This window comes from Ceratotherium simum, chromosome 24 (genome assembly GCF_057802395.1).
Source record: "Ceratotherium simum simum isolate JZ-2026a chromosome 24, ASM5780239v1, whole genome shotgun sequence".
Lineage (NCBI taxonomy): Eukaryota > Metazoa > Chordata > Mammalia > Perissodactyla > Rhinocerotidae > Ceratotherium > Ceratotherium simum.
The window spans coordinates 44,167,132-44,184,215 of record NC_141923.1 but is presented as its reverse complement, the minus strand read 5'-3'; the positions used below and the strand labels follow the sequence as shown (position 1 = coordinate 44,184,215).

Sequence of the window (17,084 nt, the reverse complement as noted above, 5' to 3'; positions counted from 1 at the left end):
AGCCTAATGTTAGCTTGTTTAGGGTTGATAGATCTAAAAAGTACTTTGTGAACTATACACTGCTACAAAATACTTTTCACTGGTTATCGTAATAGCTTCTATTTGAGTTATTCAGCTTAGAGATTCCACAGGAACATATATTCAACACACTCCTTTGAAAACATGCATTTGATTTAGAAATAAAACATAAGTTTTTAAATTGTCCAGCTTAACTAGAGATAAGCTGAAAAATTTTAAAATTAAATATTAATTTGATAGAATTACATTTTATTTTTCGTTAACCAAACACTATTTTGAGGTTTCTAATATTTTGGGAAAAGATGCTCTTTATGTGACCAAAGGATATAATCACTTCAAATACTGACTGTGAGCTTCTGAAGAAGGCAGGTAAATAAAAACCAACTGAAACAGAAATAATCCCCAACAAACGAGCTCAAATACCGCTGGGCTTGGTCCAGACACCTGGGTGAGTTGTGTAGCCGGTGGCATCTGGCTCCATCCCTTTTTCAAATGTCAGTGACAGATATTGCCCACCAGAGAGCCCCAGCCCTCTGTTAGCTGATGCTCATTGGCAAGCACCCACTCATATCTCTTTCCCCTTCTAGGATGAGAGTTCCTAGAATTTATAGTTCTCTAGAGGGAATTCATTAAATATTTATTAAGGGGAATGTATTTAAAGCTCTTGCATTGCTGCCTTGGAATCCAATGTCCTCAATTTCAACAACCAGTTAACATACAGAAGGATAAAAGGTTAGGGACAGAGGGCTGTGGAGATCATGTATGCTGATGGTTAAGAGCACGGGCTCGGGAGAAAAATCTGGTTGATATCTGGCCTCTGTTGTCCTTGGGCAAATTATTTGACTCTCTGAACTCATGTATATAAAACAAAACTAATACTTCCTCTCCTGTAGAGGGATATGAGGATTAAATGAATGACATATATCAAGTTGTCTAGGGTGTATCTGACTTACAATAGGTGGTAATTAAATAGTAATAGTAGGTGTTGTTATTGTTATTATTGTTTATTGCAAGTGATTTCCTATAGTCACCCAACCAACTAGTACAAGATTCAGGTCCCTTGAGTCCCATCATGCCTATGTTCTAAAGCACTACAAAAGGAAAGACTGAAGAAATATGGTCTTTACAATTGACAACGTTCTCTTTAAAAACATTTGCGTTCTCATTAGCGTGGTCATTATCAATATCCCTCTTTTATGATTAGACTTAAAAAGGGATGTTACCATTAAATCCAAGAAATTCCTTATGAAGCCTTTTAAATTCATCTTACTTGAAGTCTTCGGGGTGGATGCCTTTTAATAATACTTGTTTCTCCCTGTTCCAGTGGGATGTCAAAATACATGGCCCTGGGCACTTGAAGGATTGGGGGAGAAATAAGAACAAACCGTTAAAAACAATTTACTATTAAATTAGGCTGATCATTAGTTATTAGACTTTGTTAACACAATTTTGGGCCTTTTCAGTTGTATATATCTAACCTATAGGTTGAATGTGGAGATGAAACACATAAAGAAGGGGCCCTACATGAAAGCAGATGATAAAATATTAGCCGAGACCCAGGATTTAATGTCTGCTTTCCTCATTTCCTTCCCAGATTGATATTTAGAGGAAGATCTGCACAATTAACAGTATTTGACTATAAATGTTATTCAAACATAAAATTTGGCCTGGAAAATAGAAACTTAATAATTTGTTTTAATTTCATGAAATCTCTCCAAAATAATATAGGAAATCATAAAAAATATAGCTTTAAGAAATGAAAATAGGGCCGGCCCCATGGTGTAGTGGTTAAGTGCATGCACTCTGCTGCTGGTGGCCTGGGTTCGGATCCCAGGTGCGCACCGAGTCACCGCTTGTCAGGCCATGCTGTGGTGGTGTCCCATACAAAAAAAGTGGAGGAAGATAGGCACAGATGTTAGCCCAGGGCCAGTCTTCCTCACCAAAAAAAAAAAAAAAAAAAGAGGAGGATTAGCATGGATGTTAGCTCAGGGCTGATCTTCCTCACAAACAAAAGAAATGAAAATAAATTCTCTTTTCAGATGCAATAGATAGATAGATGGATAGGTATGAGATAGAGGGAGAGGTGATAAAGAAATGGGCCATGAGTGTGTAACAAGAGTATGCAATGCTTAGCATTATATGTTCCCAGTTAAATAGTGCCCCCAACTAGGGAAAGAAACTCCCACAAGTTGCTGCTATAATACAACATATCAATATTCTTTCCTCATAAAACAACCCAGGGCTACAGAGTTTAAGCCTCGTTAGGAAACAGATAGGCTCAAGAGATCCATTATGGATTTCATTTTTTAGCTTGATTATCCTGGGCCCTTGGGACTACAACTGTGACCAATATTGCATGAATGAAGCCCTTGTCCTTTTAACAATCTGGAAGCATTCTGACTTCTAGATTGTTGTGTAGACTATCCTACAGTCACACTTTGCATTTTAAGTGGCAAAATCCCTGGGTAGTTTTGTGTTTCCATCCTTAAGACATTTGAATGACCACCTTAAGAGCTTCACTATGCCCTTATTTTCTTTCAAGAGATGCCAGCACATTGAGCAAGACAGAAACAACAGCAATGACAACAAAAAACACGTTGGATTTAAAAATGTAACTATTTTCGGCAAAACTTTTTTCAGCAGTCTGACAACTCCTTATTTTCCTATTATGATTTGAGTGATATCACCTCATTATTTAATTTGATTCTCCCGAAACGGCACAGGCTATTTCAGGCAGACATTTTTACCCCTGATTTACAGGTGAAGAAAATTGATGAAGTAACTTGCCCAAAGTCATACTATTTGTTACTTGGTAGACCTGGGGTTAGAATATGGGCCCTTTGAAAATAGTGATCAGAATGCTCACCATCCCCTTGTTATTTATTTTTAGTGTGATTTACCATTTCAAAAATTAGAACTTTTCCCAGTTGGGACTCTAACGCATTAGAATCAGCTTTTACCAATCAGTTACCAAAATTGTAAAACTTTGGATAGAGGATTTGAATAAAAAAGGAATTCTTCAATGAAACTAAGAGGAAAATTTCCACTCATGTGCTTAGGAAGTTGGAGAACATAAAAAAATAGGCCATATAGAACCAGTCAAAGGTTGTCAGTTCTACAGAAAGTAGCCATGAAAATCATTATAGATAAGGTCTACTAGGTACTGAAAGAGAATACAAGGCTTTCTGGTCAGGTAGACCAATAGTGGGAACTTATTTGTGTTATTGATCCAGAATGTGAAGAAAAGAGGAAATTACATACATATATACATATATATACCTTATATATTTATATTTCTCTTCCCAAGTTAGAATGTCTGTTTATCGTTGTGGTTGTCATAAAACATCTTACATGTCTAGTAAAATATCCCAGGATAATTTATAGCCACGTCAGGCTCAGAGCCTCCAATCATAATGGGAAAAAATTCTCTTAGTTCTGCAGATGACCATGAAGAATATGCAATTGGGGAGAGGGTGACTCATGCACTCATCTGTGCTGCAATAAATCAATTCTGTTTGGGGTGGTTTCCAAATTCATATTAGAATGGATTAGCTCCTAAAATGCTGCTTTCAAAACAACAAAGCCTGATGCATTCAACAGTACTGGAGAAAAGGATTTAAATTTAGAATCTAACTGAAACATATGATTGGCATAATTTGTCACATCTTTATCTATATAATTTTAATCGTCTGGCAAACCTAGGTATAAACATTGGAAGCACTATAAACTAAGCTGAAACAAAATGATTTTTTCCTTCTCATGTGGAATGGTGAAAGCCCCTTGTACACAGTTTCATGTACCCCATCTAATGTACCATTCTAATGTACTCAGAATACTTACAGCTGACAAACATTCGGTCTCCCATTGAAAGATTTTCCTTTACGTTTCAATAATTTAGAAACTTTCTAAGATTATGAGCTAGACAGTCAAGTAAATCTATCAGTAGCTCTCCTTGGCCCAAATACACAAATCTCAAGCTGGGTTTCATGTTTACCTGAAGAATACCTTCCATACCAGGTCTCTCGCAGAGGTGGCAGCTGCCCTTCCAAGGCCTTATTCTGGTCCTGCGGTCCCGTGAACAAATATGAACTCTTTTCTTCCAGCTGCTGATTGAATGCAACCTCCACAGGGCAAGTTGAGGGAGGCTCTTCCTCTTTGTTTTGCAGAGGTGCTACTTTGGTCACCCTTGGGTGAGCCCTGGAGTGGCTCAGGCCCATTTCACGTCAAAGACATTCAAAGAAAAACCGTGAGGGATATGGTTCGGGGCCATTAATGTAGCTTGTTTTAATCAAGGTACTCAGAAGTTCACCGCTGCTTTACAAGGCAGCCATCTCCTTCCTGACATCTTTCTAGCTCTATTTCACCACACACTAACCCTCTGGCCACTTACTGGAGGCTGGTTTCCATGGAGACTTCCCTTCAACTCCTACTTTGCCATTTCAGACCCAAAGAATCCAGTTAAACATTGACGAGGTTATGCTGCTTTCTGAAAGACTCAGTGGTAGGAATGGAAACCACTATTGATCATTAAACAAATCTCTAACACCAGGAAGGCCATTAACAGAGGTCGAGCACAGAGGGTTAGAGAAGTCTTAAACTTGACCCTTTCACTGCATGTAGTGTTAATCACCATCTGTAATCACTACCAACTGAGAATAGCCAAGTCACCTTTGGAAATAAGGGGTGCATGCTAATCATTGAAGGCTTTGTTAATCTTTAATTTTTTTTTTTATTTTAAGGAAGATTGGCCCTGAGCTAACATCTGTTGCCAATCTTCCTCTTTCTTTTTCTTTTTCCTTTTTTCTCCCCAAAGCCCCAGTATGTAGTTGTGTATCATAGTTGTAGAGTTGTGGCTGTTCTATGTGGGACGCTGCCTCAGCATGGCTTGATAAGCGGTGTATAGGTCCGTGCAGGATCCAAACCGGCGAACCCCAGGCCACTGAAGCGGAGCATGTGACCTCAACTGCTACACCACTGGGCCAGCCCCTGTAAATCTTTAATTTTAAATGGAGACTTTATCTTCTAGATAGGAAAGGAAATAGCAGAGTGGCTAAAATAATTTGATTTTTCTGTCAAAAACTTGAATTGCCTTTGAAGGAGATTAACATGTTATGGGAGGGCAGGGAGATAATAGGAATTTTTTCCTGGGGACAAGGGAACAAACTTCTTGAATAAATGGTTCAAATAAACCTTGAGCTTTCAAAGATAGCCATTTACTATGTTAAAAAAAAAAATAGGAAAAAAAAAGACTGGAAGGAAATGTGCTGAAATGTTGAGTAGTGATTTTTGCATAGTGGAATTATGAGTGATTTTTATTTTATTTTTTATATTTAGAAACAGAACTCACTTTCAAGTTCTAATTGTTCATAATGACAGATTACTTATGTTTTCTTCATATCCCTGTAGAGAAGTTTGAAGACATTCATTTTTTATTTTTGCAAAATCCATCTGCTACAAGGCTAACATGGGTTTGGAAAGTCTTGATAGCCAATAGAGTTCATCTAAAAAGATGTGTGAGTTTAATTTTCTCCTACTTACTTGCATTACATTTTACACACAATTTTCTCTGTGGCAGAGAGACTTGTAAGAAAGAAGCACATATTAACAGTATCTGTAAAAAATTACCTTTGGTGACTAGAGACTAGTTTAATTATAAAGATGAAAATATTTGCACAATATCTATTCAGATTTATTTTTGGATACAATCAGTTTAAGTATTTCTAAGGACAGGGGAAAGTATTGCAAACTAACAAATGAACTAGAAATTATACTGGAAACTGGACTTTGTGGATCTGGACCTGTGAGAAGGATTCAGCTCTCATTTTTTGCTTTATTATTGTTTAATCTCGAGAGACTATATCTATGGAGAATATGAGCCTTTGAAAAAGTTGGTTAGTTGTTGAGGAAATGATTCAAGAAATGAAGATTCACACAATGTGTGTTTCTCTTTTTATTTCTAGCCACTTCCAAGCTTTGTAATTTGTGCAGATTTTATAACCTTTCTATGCCTCCAATTCCTCATCTGTAAAATGTGGTTAATAATAGTACTTCATGAGGAATGAATCAATTTATTCCATTTATAGCTCTTAGAATAATACCTGACATACAGAAAGCTCAAAGTAAACATCAGCCAGCATTCTCCTCCTGAGGAAGTATTGCTACATGTGTACATGTAATAGGATGGTCCTTAGTACTCATTGGTCAGAATCCAATTAAACTAGACATATTCCTGTCTAAAGGAGTTTACACCTAAGTATAGAGAAGACCAATGAAGAAAATTACTTGGGCCTATTTAGCTGAGAAAACAATGATGCTTAAGGTCTATCATTAAAAATTCTTTATGTGCTGGAAGGATTTTATTAGAATGATAGTGAAAAATAATTTCAATTTCAGTAAAAGAGGAAAACGAGAATTTAATCTCACCTATGTTGTTATATATAAGATATAATTTCTTAACCACAAGAGTTGGAAAACATTAAGAAGCTCTCACCCACCAAAAAACCTTGACCACTCCTCAGACTACTGGTGATGCTTTATGATGATCCTTCCCTAGTTCAAGAATGGTTGTGAATATGCATTATTGTGTGTAAAGATGATAAAATATGATCTTATTTGTAATAGTTAGAATTTGTAAATATGAAATGAGAATGTAAGTTTATAAATCTATTAAGATAAGGCAGAGAAGGGATTAGTTAAACTTTTCTAAAACTGAAGATAATGCCCAGAGAAAACTTTATTAAGACAAGAGGCACAGAGAAGAGAAGGTGGTGAGGGCCCAGAGGAGACGGAGAGGAGCAGGAACCAGTAGCCAAGTGTGCTATTTCCTCATGTGAGGGATGGAAGTCCCCAGCTTGGAGCAGCTCCACAGGCAACCTGACCATGGAGTTCCCAAGGAATCTCCTTGCACAGGCTCAGAGTGTTTGCACCTTTCTTCAAACGCCTTCCTTCAAGACACGGAATGAGCCGAGCACCTATTAGCCCCACTCCTAACCCTCCTCTTCAGCCTTTCCATCCAAACGGAGGAAGTAGAGGGAGGCAAAAGCTAAAAGCTGCTTTTCACAGCCAGAGATCTCTGCTTTTGTTCTTGGTTCACTCCCAACTTAGGCAAAACCTAAGGCATCTTGTTTAGTGGATTTCAATTCTATAGAAACTCACTTGCACATCCATAGGAGATATGTAGATTTTCCTGCTCTCTAATAAGAGTAAGTTCTATATTTGGATGACAGAGGGCTTCAAGTATGAGTCTGGTATCAGAGAGTGGGTGAGGTGCCTGCTGTGTTTCCATACAACCTTTTACAGCCAGGTTTACACTGCAGTATCTTATCAGAGCCAGCACGACAAGAGCTTTTTCTTTTTTTCCTTTGTGGAAACATTGTCTACCTTTATTCATAGGATTGTGATTTGACAGCTTTTGCCTTAGTTTTCATGGACTTCCCAGGGTCAGCCACACTTTCTCAGCCCCCCACCTTGGTAAGATGGCTCTGGGATGAAGAAAGGTGGATTTTTCTGCAGGTAGCTCACCAGGTATGATGTGAATCAAACAAGAGGTGGTGACTGCAGGAGCAGGAGCAGGAGGTTCTAAGCAGCTACAGACAATAGAATGCTCAGTGGCAGTGTACATTAGTAAGTAGTAAATTAAAAAAATTAAACAACCTAATATTGAACAAATGGGTTTCTTTGTTTAATGGGCTACATATACACACATTTGGATGTTTTATATTAAGCAAGTGACAAATGCTAAGGCAATATTCCTTAGGACAGGATGGTGGCGGTCTGGAGTCAGGTTGGTTAAATTGCCTTTTGATACGATTTTCTTGGAAAGGCTTCAGACAGAATTTAAAACGACACGTATATAAATATTCCTTAGGGTTGGATTTAATTTCACACATGGGTTAATTACTATGCAGTGGCCATTCAGTAAGTGGGGTTTAAATCCTAAATGTTTACAGGATTCCTAAATTATGCTTCTAATAAAGTTACAGCCTTTTCTGCAATTGATCTGTAATGGATAAGCAATCAATGGAGGCTTTTCAGCAATGTGAATTATGTGTTTGGATGCCAACTAAGCAGAGTTGATGTACGACCCAAACTTTCATTTTCCTTCTAGTGATTATTTCACTCTATTTTTATCCACACGTTGGGTGTGAGGGTGACAGTGCAACCAGACCTACTGGGTTTGGAAGTGCTGAAGCAAAACAAATGGAAAAAATGTGAATTGAAGCTTCTTATAAAAACCGTTAAATAAGATCAGTTGAATCAAATGCATATCTTTACCCTTTAAATGCAATCTGCAAGGGCATCATTGAATTAAATGCTAAAATGAAACCATCACATACCTGCTACTCTGAAGACAACAGTGCATGAGTTTCTTAAAATGCTTTGCTAATGGATTTAACTTAGGTCAAAGAATTTTTATATATTCTCTCTCTCATTGGGAGATCATCTACCTTGGGTTATAATAATCCTTTTTAAGATATCTTTAGAAAAACTTCTTTCCTTCCTTCCTTTCTTCCTTCCTCCCTCCCTTCCTTCCTTAAAACAAGACTGCATTTTAACTTTTGTCCATAGACGTTTGACTCAAGAATTTACACTGAAATTTAACCTTTAATACATGGTCTCTGTCTAGTCTAAACAATCACTCAGGATATAGGCCTAAATTGAATAATATGCATGTTTTCCTAAGACAAAGGCATACTCCTACTGATGCCTACTAAAAACAAATTTTAGAGTCCCTCTTTTTTGAGAAATTTAAATCGTGAACCCATAGGTGAAGATGTGAGCTTCTAGATTTCAAGGCAGCATAAGAACATGGTGGAGAGGATGGTGAACCAGACCCCCCAAAGTGCAGGGTGGGCCACAGTGGCCCAGAGTAAAGCTTCAGCTGGTGTCACTGAACTGAACGCTAGCCTGGCCAGGGCTAGTGCCTGAGCGCGGAAATCTCAGTCATCAGCGATGTAATTTAAAGTACACTTGCTCTGGGGTCTGCTCAAACTAGGGCTGTCTCCCTGCCCTGGGAAAATCTGTATTTTGATTTTTTTTTTTGTTAAGAAGATTAGCCCTGAGCTAACATCCACGCCAATCTTCCTCTTTTTGCTGAGGAAGACCGGCCCTGAGCTAACATCTATTGCCAATCCTCCTCCTTTTTTTTTTTCCTTTTTCTCCCCAAAGCCCCAGTAGATAGGTGTATGTTATAGTTGCACATCCTGCTAGTTGCTGTACGTGGGACTCCGCCTCAGCATGGCCCAACAAGCGGTGCGTCGGTGCGCGCCCAGGATCCGAACCCCGGGCACCAGTAGCGGAGTGTGTGCACTTAACCGCTAAGCCACGGGGCTGCCCCTGTACTTTGACTTTTTAAAAAATTGCTTTGAGATGAAATTTACAGGATACCAGTAAAGAGACCTTCCCTCAAGATTTCCCTTTCCTTCATTCCCTCTTTTATTACTTTTATTTCCCATCAAATGTAATGCCAAGCACTACCGAGATAGCACCCTCACTGCTCTGGCCCTCTGCCTGACAGATTCTTCATTTGTCCAGGTGCCCAGGAACCCCGATTGGGCCCAGGTCACTTGGCAGTGCAGTGAGGACAGAGAGCTCCCTGTGGCCGGTGGCTAGCCCCTGCTGGTGCAGTCGGGTGACCACTCTGACCTCATTCAATACTTTCCTCAAGGCAGAAATTATGTGTCTGTGATGACATCCAATCTTAACTCTGTGATCTCTTTTGGGACTCTGTAGGGCAAGTTTCTCCTTTTTTTTTTTTTAAATGCAAATAAAAACCAAAAGGCATAATTGCTAAACAAAGGGATACAGGCAAAGGATTTGCTAATCTTACACTTGCTTCCTTGCTACCAATTTGTAGCCTAGTAAAAGACATAGCTCTTGGAGTATCTTGCTTTAGAACAATAGAAAAGTAGAACAATAGGCTCAGTCTGTTTATGCCATCTGCTTCTCATGAGAAGGGGAAAAAATGTTACCCAGAAGTGTTGGGGGCGTTGGGGGAGGGGGCTCTCAGGTTCTAGTGGAAAGGTTTTCCCAAGGATCTTCCATCATAATACCCAGTCGGACTACTCCTTCTGAAGTAGTTCGAAGAGCAGTATGCGAAGCCTTGCCAACAGTTTGGCCAGCTGCCTCATCTTATTGCTCATGGCTTGTTCTCGGTCTCGTCAGCATGCTCATGGGCACAGCCGCTGAAGCAAGGCAGGGGGTAGGATTCTCTTTATTAAAGCGGTGCAGTTTCACACGGATCTCTTCCAGGGCTCTCCCGGTTACCCTGTGGAAGGCAGGTCCCCTGGCGCTGGACTCACAGGTAGCCAGATGCTCACTTAGACCTTCGTCCCTTCTAGATGTTTCCTGCTATAACTAGCATGATGCCCTCTGCAGGATTTTACACTTAGACTTCAGATATCTCCAAGCAGAAAGAAGGAGCTGATTTCTGTCTGTTTGCAGCCAAGATGGCTGCAATGCATAGCCTCTGTGTAACCAAGGTCTCCGGGGTGGGGGGGACCTCAGCTTCCTCCTCTGCCGCTGCTGGTGGGAAGCAGGGTGGGGAGGCTGCTGTGGAGGAGAAGCTGGAGGCAGCGCTCTGTGCCGGGTACTCCATGGGGAGGATCTGACGGGACGGAGACACAACACTTACCGCTCTTACTGGATTCAAAATCTAGCACTGATGGTGGAGCGGGAAGCGGGAGACAGAGCTCAGCCGTCTAGAACGACATTAATAGCTGCAGTTTAGCGAGCACTTCAACAGCTTCCCGCTGCCCTTTGGGTAAAATCCAAACTCTTTTTTGTGGTGTCTTAGTTTGGGCTCCCTCAGACAAACCTTCCAGTGCAAATGGTTTATATGGGAGGGGATCCTAGAAAACACAGGTGGCTGGTGGGGAAGTAATTCCGGGAAGGGAAAACAGCCAATAAGGGGGTATTATTTAACTTGTCCCACGGCGAGTGAGTAGAACTTAATCCTGCTGTGGATTTCTGGGAAACCGTGTGGAATACACACCTCAGAGACATCTCCCCAGAGGAGCGAGGGAGCTGGGATTCCTACACCCCACGCCTGTCTGTCACTGGTGAGAACCGCCGAGGGGAGGGCAGGCGGTGTGAATTCCCGGGCACTTCCGGCCGGCCGCACTCCTGCGGTGAGAGCGGGCTCCAAGTCAGAGAACCGCCCGGGACACGGGCGCTGGGCGGGGCGGCGAGGCTGCGAGCCGGGGAAGGCCCGGGAGACGTCTGCTGCGCACGCGCCGACGCCCCGCCCCCGGCGACTGTTCCAGCCTGAGCTCGGGGAGAGGCGGTATAGGGGCGCTTTGCGTCTGGGGAGATGGGTGGGTCAGGCGTCACATGGAAGGAGGCTGGTGAGTGGTGGGCAGGAAGACGGCAGCGGGCGCAGGGCGCTCCCTAGGCACAGTTTCGTTAGTAAGCAGAACTCTAAGATGACGCAAATAGCGGCCGTTTTGAGTGCTCAGTGTGCCCATGCGCTGTGGAAAGGCTTTCACGCGTTTTCTCGGTTTATCTTCACGACAGCCCCTGAAGTAGAATGCATTATTCTTTTTTTGCAGGTAAGGAATTAGGGCTCAGAGAAGTTCAGTGGCTTGTCTGAGGCCACGTGCCTGTAAAGACAAAGGTAAGCCCGCTTGTCTGACTCCACAGCCCTTTGTTTTGTTTTGTTTTGTTGGTTGTTGTGTCTCTAAAATGTCAAATCTTTTCGTCTAAAGCAATCCACCCTCCTTTTACATGCCACTAACTTGCTGAAAAGACTGTGGAGTCTGTCCTGTGGCATGCGCCATATTCCGATCTGATTGCTTCCTCCCAGTGTCACTTAACTTGTTCCTCCAGCCCCTGGATTTTCTGTAAACTGGGAGTTAGGTCTCAAGGCTTGTTAGATGCAGGTTCAATCATTTAGCGACTCCAACTCTAGCTGGTCCTGTAAGGGCACACTGCCTCCGTGGGGGGCCGGATGCTGAGATGGATTAGTGGGTTCAGGAGGTGACAGTCGATCCTGCCGTTGAAAAGCTGCTTTTTTCCCCTTACAATCAGTGAGTAATCCGTGGGGTGATGCTTTCAATGCCTGTGCTCTTAATTATAATATAATAGAACTGTCTCAACCCCAGAGTTTCAAATTAGATGTGACCATGCCAAATCTGACTCCCGCCAAGGTGCCAAGCCTCGCTGACAGAGGAGTCTCAGGCTTCAGACGGCCTCGGCCTTAGTTTGAAAAGAAATGGAGAAGAGGCAGGATGTGCCTCCTCCGAATTTCCCTCAACTCAGCTGCACTTGAGGCTTTATGAGCTTATATTTTCAGGGTCCATGTGGAGAAAACCATCAGGCCCGAGGACTGCAGAGGGAGGAGATCAGGACAGATGTCATGGAGCCGAGGACACTGGCTTGGCTCATGCTTTCCCTCCAGGGCCTGCCAAGTGGTAGAGGTGGCCCCTCCTTTCCTGCCTTTGCCCAGATTCATTCCAGATGATACTGGGCCCCTCTTTGTCTTTCAGGCCAGCCGCCGTAGGTTCCCAACAAGCAAAGAAACTGCCAGCTTCCACTTCCAATTATGTCAAATGGGCCTATTGTGCAATCAGATCTGGTTGAGCCCCAGAATAGACCCCAAAGCACCAAGTGATTTGATGCCATTCACACACACTCTGTTCTCATTAACACTCTGCCTGGCCTGTTGAGCCACTCTATAACATCCAGATGTGTCCTGTGGACTGGAACTCTGCAGGGAGAGCCCAGGGCTGAATTGCTGCTGCTGCTCCCTGTGGGCCCGGAGGCGGGCTTCTCTGGCAGTGTCTGTCATTTTCTCTGCACCGTCACTACATTTCCTTGCCATCTGGTGCAGGGAAAAAGTTCAAAGGCCTCGCCATTTTGAAAAAGTGAGATGGAACCAATAATAATTGTGGTTTGCCCTCAGGGGCAAGCACAGGGACTTGGAGCATGTGAATGCTGGGCTAACCCACCCAGAGGGACTCCTAATATCCTTTCCCCCACCCTGAAATCTTGCCAGGTCAGCAAAAGACACATGGAAATATCCCTAAGAGAGAAAATTAGTTGCCCAGACTTTTGGTCTTTTTCTGATCTTACTTTGTTTCTGGAGGACAGGAAAAAGGTCTGCTTGCTTAAAAAGCAAGTTTTTAAGGAAAAAAGAAAGATTTTAAGGCTACATGAGGATGCAATGTGAATAGTGGAGAACTGGCAGCCCGGCGGTCAGGGGAGCAGGGAAGTTGGAGTTTAGAAGGTTAAGATCCAGGAAGACTGCTTTTGCATTTGGAGGGACACGGCCCTGGGAAACAGTGCCGTGAAGTCAGGACCAGAGCCAAGGAGCAGCCAGGTCAGACACAGCCAGTGGGGTTAGGACATGTAGCGGTCTAGAGAGGGGCTGGACTTTAGGTGGCACTGAAGAGAAGAGTAATCCTTATTTTGGGAGAACTTACACCTTTCATTCTTGTCAAATGTTTTATGAAACTTCCAATCTTATAGGGGGCTTCCAAGTATATTCCTATTCAAAACACTGCATTTTATCTTTATGAAAACCATGATTAATGTGGTTCTTATCTGCTTTTTGTTATTTACAATAATAATAATAACTAACATATGATGAGCTCCAACTGTGTACTAGACACTCTGCAACACTTCTTAAATACATTATTCCATTTAATTCTGTCAACAACACTGTAATGGCAGTCGTATCGTTAACCTCATTTTACCAACGAGGAAATGGAAGCTTGGAGAGACCAACTCGCTTACCCAGTCATAGAGCGTGTGTTCACTAGAATGTGAATTCGAGTGCTCTGACTAGTCTAGAATCCCTGCTCTATTTGTCTTTTGTGTCGTGAATCTGAAATTCCTGAAGAGGAGCGACTACGCCTTGTCTTTGTACCGTCTCTTTCCCTCCACATGCAATGCAGCACCTTCCACGTTAACAGGCTCTTGTGAGTGCTTATTGGAAGAATGGCTATCTTACTGGACTTGCCCTCTCTTCTGCCTCAGGCTCTGGGGAGAGAACTCTGGGGTTTCTAATTAGTGCTAGATCTTCAGAACAACATAAAGAAAAAAAAACCTTAAATTCTCATTAAGCCCCTAATGAGTTTTATTATCAGAAGAAAAGCAGTGACCGTCTTGCAGCTGTTGATCTGCAATTGTCTTTATTGTCATGTACATTATGAAGACTCATGTGAAGCATTTCAAGTCCCTCCATTTGAAGAAAATGTTGGATGCAGAAGCTGCTTTTTAAAAGCCAAAATGCGTGTTGGGGGAAATGTGCCATGGGGTCCGTGGCATACCCCATACCCAGAAAACCAAAGACCCACTTCCCTCCCCTGGCTGGTCCGAGCTGCATCTGTCCCGACTGCCCAGTTACAATCTTGACCTCCATCTCTGGCCTTTCCTCGAGATTGCTAATGAGGACATCTGTTCTGGCGAGGGGAAACCTCCTCACTTAGAAGGCCAGGGAGTGCTTCAGGGCACTTCACAGCCTTTAAATGGAGAGGATTTCCAGCTGCTCCTGAGCTGGATGAACCAGCCTATTGAAAAGCCAGCATGGTCTGGAGCTCCTGTCATGTGTCTGAACATCCATGATGAGGTCCATAACAGAAGAAATAAAAATCCATTGTGCTGCAACTACAAAACGGAGTGAAAAATCTCCACCTTACCAGAAAGACTACCAAATGGTGACTTGCGTTAAGCAATACTTGACTTAGCCCAATTCCAGGAGAACAAAAGAGCTTGGAACACCCCTTGAAATGGGGTTTGACCTATGGGCCAAGAGGCCTCGATGCTCGGGAAGTTCTCATTCTGAGTCCTTTGGGCCTGACTTCTTCTATGGAGACAGTGGCTGTTTCTTTTTGTCCTTTTTCCTTCTTCTCCGGGGTAACTCAGAACAAGGTGACCAACACAGTGTGGTGGGAAGGAATGAGCCTGGGCACCAAGAAGCCTGCCTTCTAGTGCCAGCTCTTTCTCTAACCAGCAACAATAGCTACTGTTTTGTTCACCTCTTGCCAGTTGCAGGGCATCGTATCAGGCACTTTACATGACCTAATTTAGAGGCAGTGGACTGAGTGATTAAGGACTTGGACTCAGGAGCCAACTGCCTGCTTTGAATCCTGGTTCCATCACTTTCTAGCTGTGTAACTTAATGTCTCTCTATGCCTCTGTTCTGCATTGTAAAAGGGGAATAATAATAGTTCTTACCTCATAGGGTTATTATGAGGATTAAATGAGTTAACATGTGTGAAGCACTAGAAGAGTGCCTGGCATGGTAGATGTGTATAAGTGTTAATAATAATAATAGAAATAGAAATAAAGCCTCATAACTCTATGAAGTAGGCAGCTTTTGTTTCTATTTCAAAGATGAGGAAATAGCAGCTCAAAGCAGTTTCTAAGCTGCTAAGAGATGGAGTCTAAATTCCTAACCATGATCTTACCCACAACACCTCCCCGGCTTCAGTTTCCTTAACTGTAAAATAAGGGGACCAGGTAGGCTGTGAGCCTCCCTTCAGACCCTAACATTCTACAACCCCCTGCCCTCTGCCCTGTGCCTTGCACAACATCTGCAGTTCCCTCTTTCCAAGGACTTTTTCCCTTCCACCTTCAAATGTGCCCAGCTCTCCGTTAGTCTTAAAATTCTTCATTGTACCTTTCCGTCCGTGCCAGCTTCAGTGTTACCTCTCCTATCCTTAAAGCCCAAGTTAGAAGGCACAGAGATGCTCCCACTGATCTCCCATCACCTCCCTCCCTCTGCAGTCTTTTCCTCACCTCTACCGCTCAGCCGGTAGGGCTCTCCTGAAGGTCAGTGGTGACTTCCTTCTACCCAAACCTATTCGCCTTTTCTTACTTCTTCCCTGACTCAGCATCTTTGCAGGATGCAATATGTCAAAATGTAATGATGTGTAATGACGGGTTTCACTCCTCCAGAACCCTCTATGTTTGGCAGATCTCTTTCTCTCTCTCAAAAACATAAGCAGTTTCATATAGTTCATAACATTGTGCCACTTTTTTACCCCCTCAACTCAACATTCTATATTGGAGATCTTCCCACGTCAGTCACTAAGAACTACCTCATTATTTTTGATTGCTATGCATTATTTCAGGACGGATACACATACTTAGTTATTCCCTTATTGATGGACATTGAATTTGTTTTCAATTCTTTGATTGCAAACAACACTCCAGTGAGCGTCCTTGAATATGCTTCTTTGGGCACAGGTGTGAGTATTTTTCTAGGGTAAAGTAAATGCCAAGTTGGACTTGCTGGGTTATAGGATATTAAATTTTAATAGATTAGTTGTCTTTATTTTAGCTGTCACCTTTTAGCTTAGCCCAGCTCAAATCCGGGATTAAGGCATGTTCCTAGGAGGGAGGCTCTTAGCGATCCTGCTGCAGCAGTTTCTGATTCATCCCAAGCTGAGTTTGCTGCTGCCCCAGCTCTGACAATGGCAACTCAATGTCTGAGCTCCTGCTTTTGTGTGTTTCCTTCTTTGTCCCAGCAACTTGCCCTGATTTCCCCCACGTCTGGGTCTCTGAACCCTGTACTTATGTTTCTGAGACACCTAATACCTCCCTGTTGGAATCTCCACCAATTACTGCTCTTCTCTCCTCCCCCAGCACACTGGCCTGGATGGACTCACCAGCTCTTGGCCTCTGCTCTGACCTTGACTTGTAGGATTCTGATCTCACCTGTCCTTTTCCCTTAGTCTAGCTTAGTGGTGTCACAGGCCCCATTAGAGTCCATATTCCTCAGCTCTAGTTGGGCTATTAATACCCTAAAGTGACCCTTTTTTTGGCCTCCTGCTCTATCCCGAAGTTCTTTCTGCATTCAGCCACTTCCTGGCCTGGTGGCGGACCAAGCTCGCACACTCCTACTGGGTTTCACAGTATCACACAATACTAATTATCTTTCATTTCTAACCATATCTCTGTTGTTTTCTCTGTGAAAAAACTTCCTTTCTTTTTCTTTTCCCTATTCTTTGATATTCTTCAAGGCTGGGTCTTTGCCCTATTCTTTCTAAGTGCTTACTTCTTCAATATTTACCTATTCTTCTTTACCCTAATATACTTAAATACAATATTTCCAAATCTAC

The 17,084-nt window shown here is 42.5% G+C and overlaps 1 protein-coding gene and 1 long non-coding RNA gene across 5 annotated transcripts in view; one reads left to right on the top strand and one right to left on the bottom strand.

Annotated features, from left to right (window-relative positions):
• The window catches only part of CCDC198 (coiled-coil domain containing 198), a 31,471-nt gene extending 27,236 nt beyond the window's left edge, over positions 1 to 4,235 (bottom strand). For 3 of the 4 annotated variants that reach the window (XM_087447769.1, XM_004426192.3, XM_014784267.2), the window contains exons 1-2: positions 4,013 to 4,235; positions 1,289 to 1,371 (exon numbers count right to left, since the gene is read on the bottom strand). In XM_087447769.1, the coding sequence (XP_087303895.1) occupies positions 1,289 to 1,371; positions 4,013 to 4,235 (306 nt within the window). Of the gene's footprint in view, positions 1 to 1,288; positions 1,381 to 4,012 lie in introns of all 4 variants that reach the window. The other variant, XM_087447770.1, reaches the window with a different exon arrangement.
• Positions 4,236 to 11,427: 7,192 nt separating this feature from the next.
• The window catches only part of LOC147913944 (uncharacterized), a 37,112-nt gene continuing 31,455 nt past the window's right edge, over positions 11,428 to 17,084 (top strand). The window contains exon 1 of the long non-coding RNA XR_015556179.1: positions 11,428 to 11,632. This is a non-coding gene — a long non-coding RNA (uncharacterized LOC147913944). The remainder of the gene's footprint in view (positions 11,633 to 17,084) is intronic.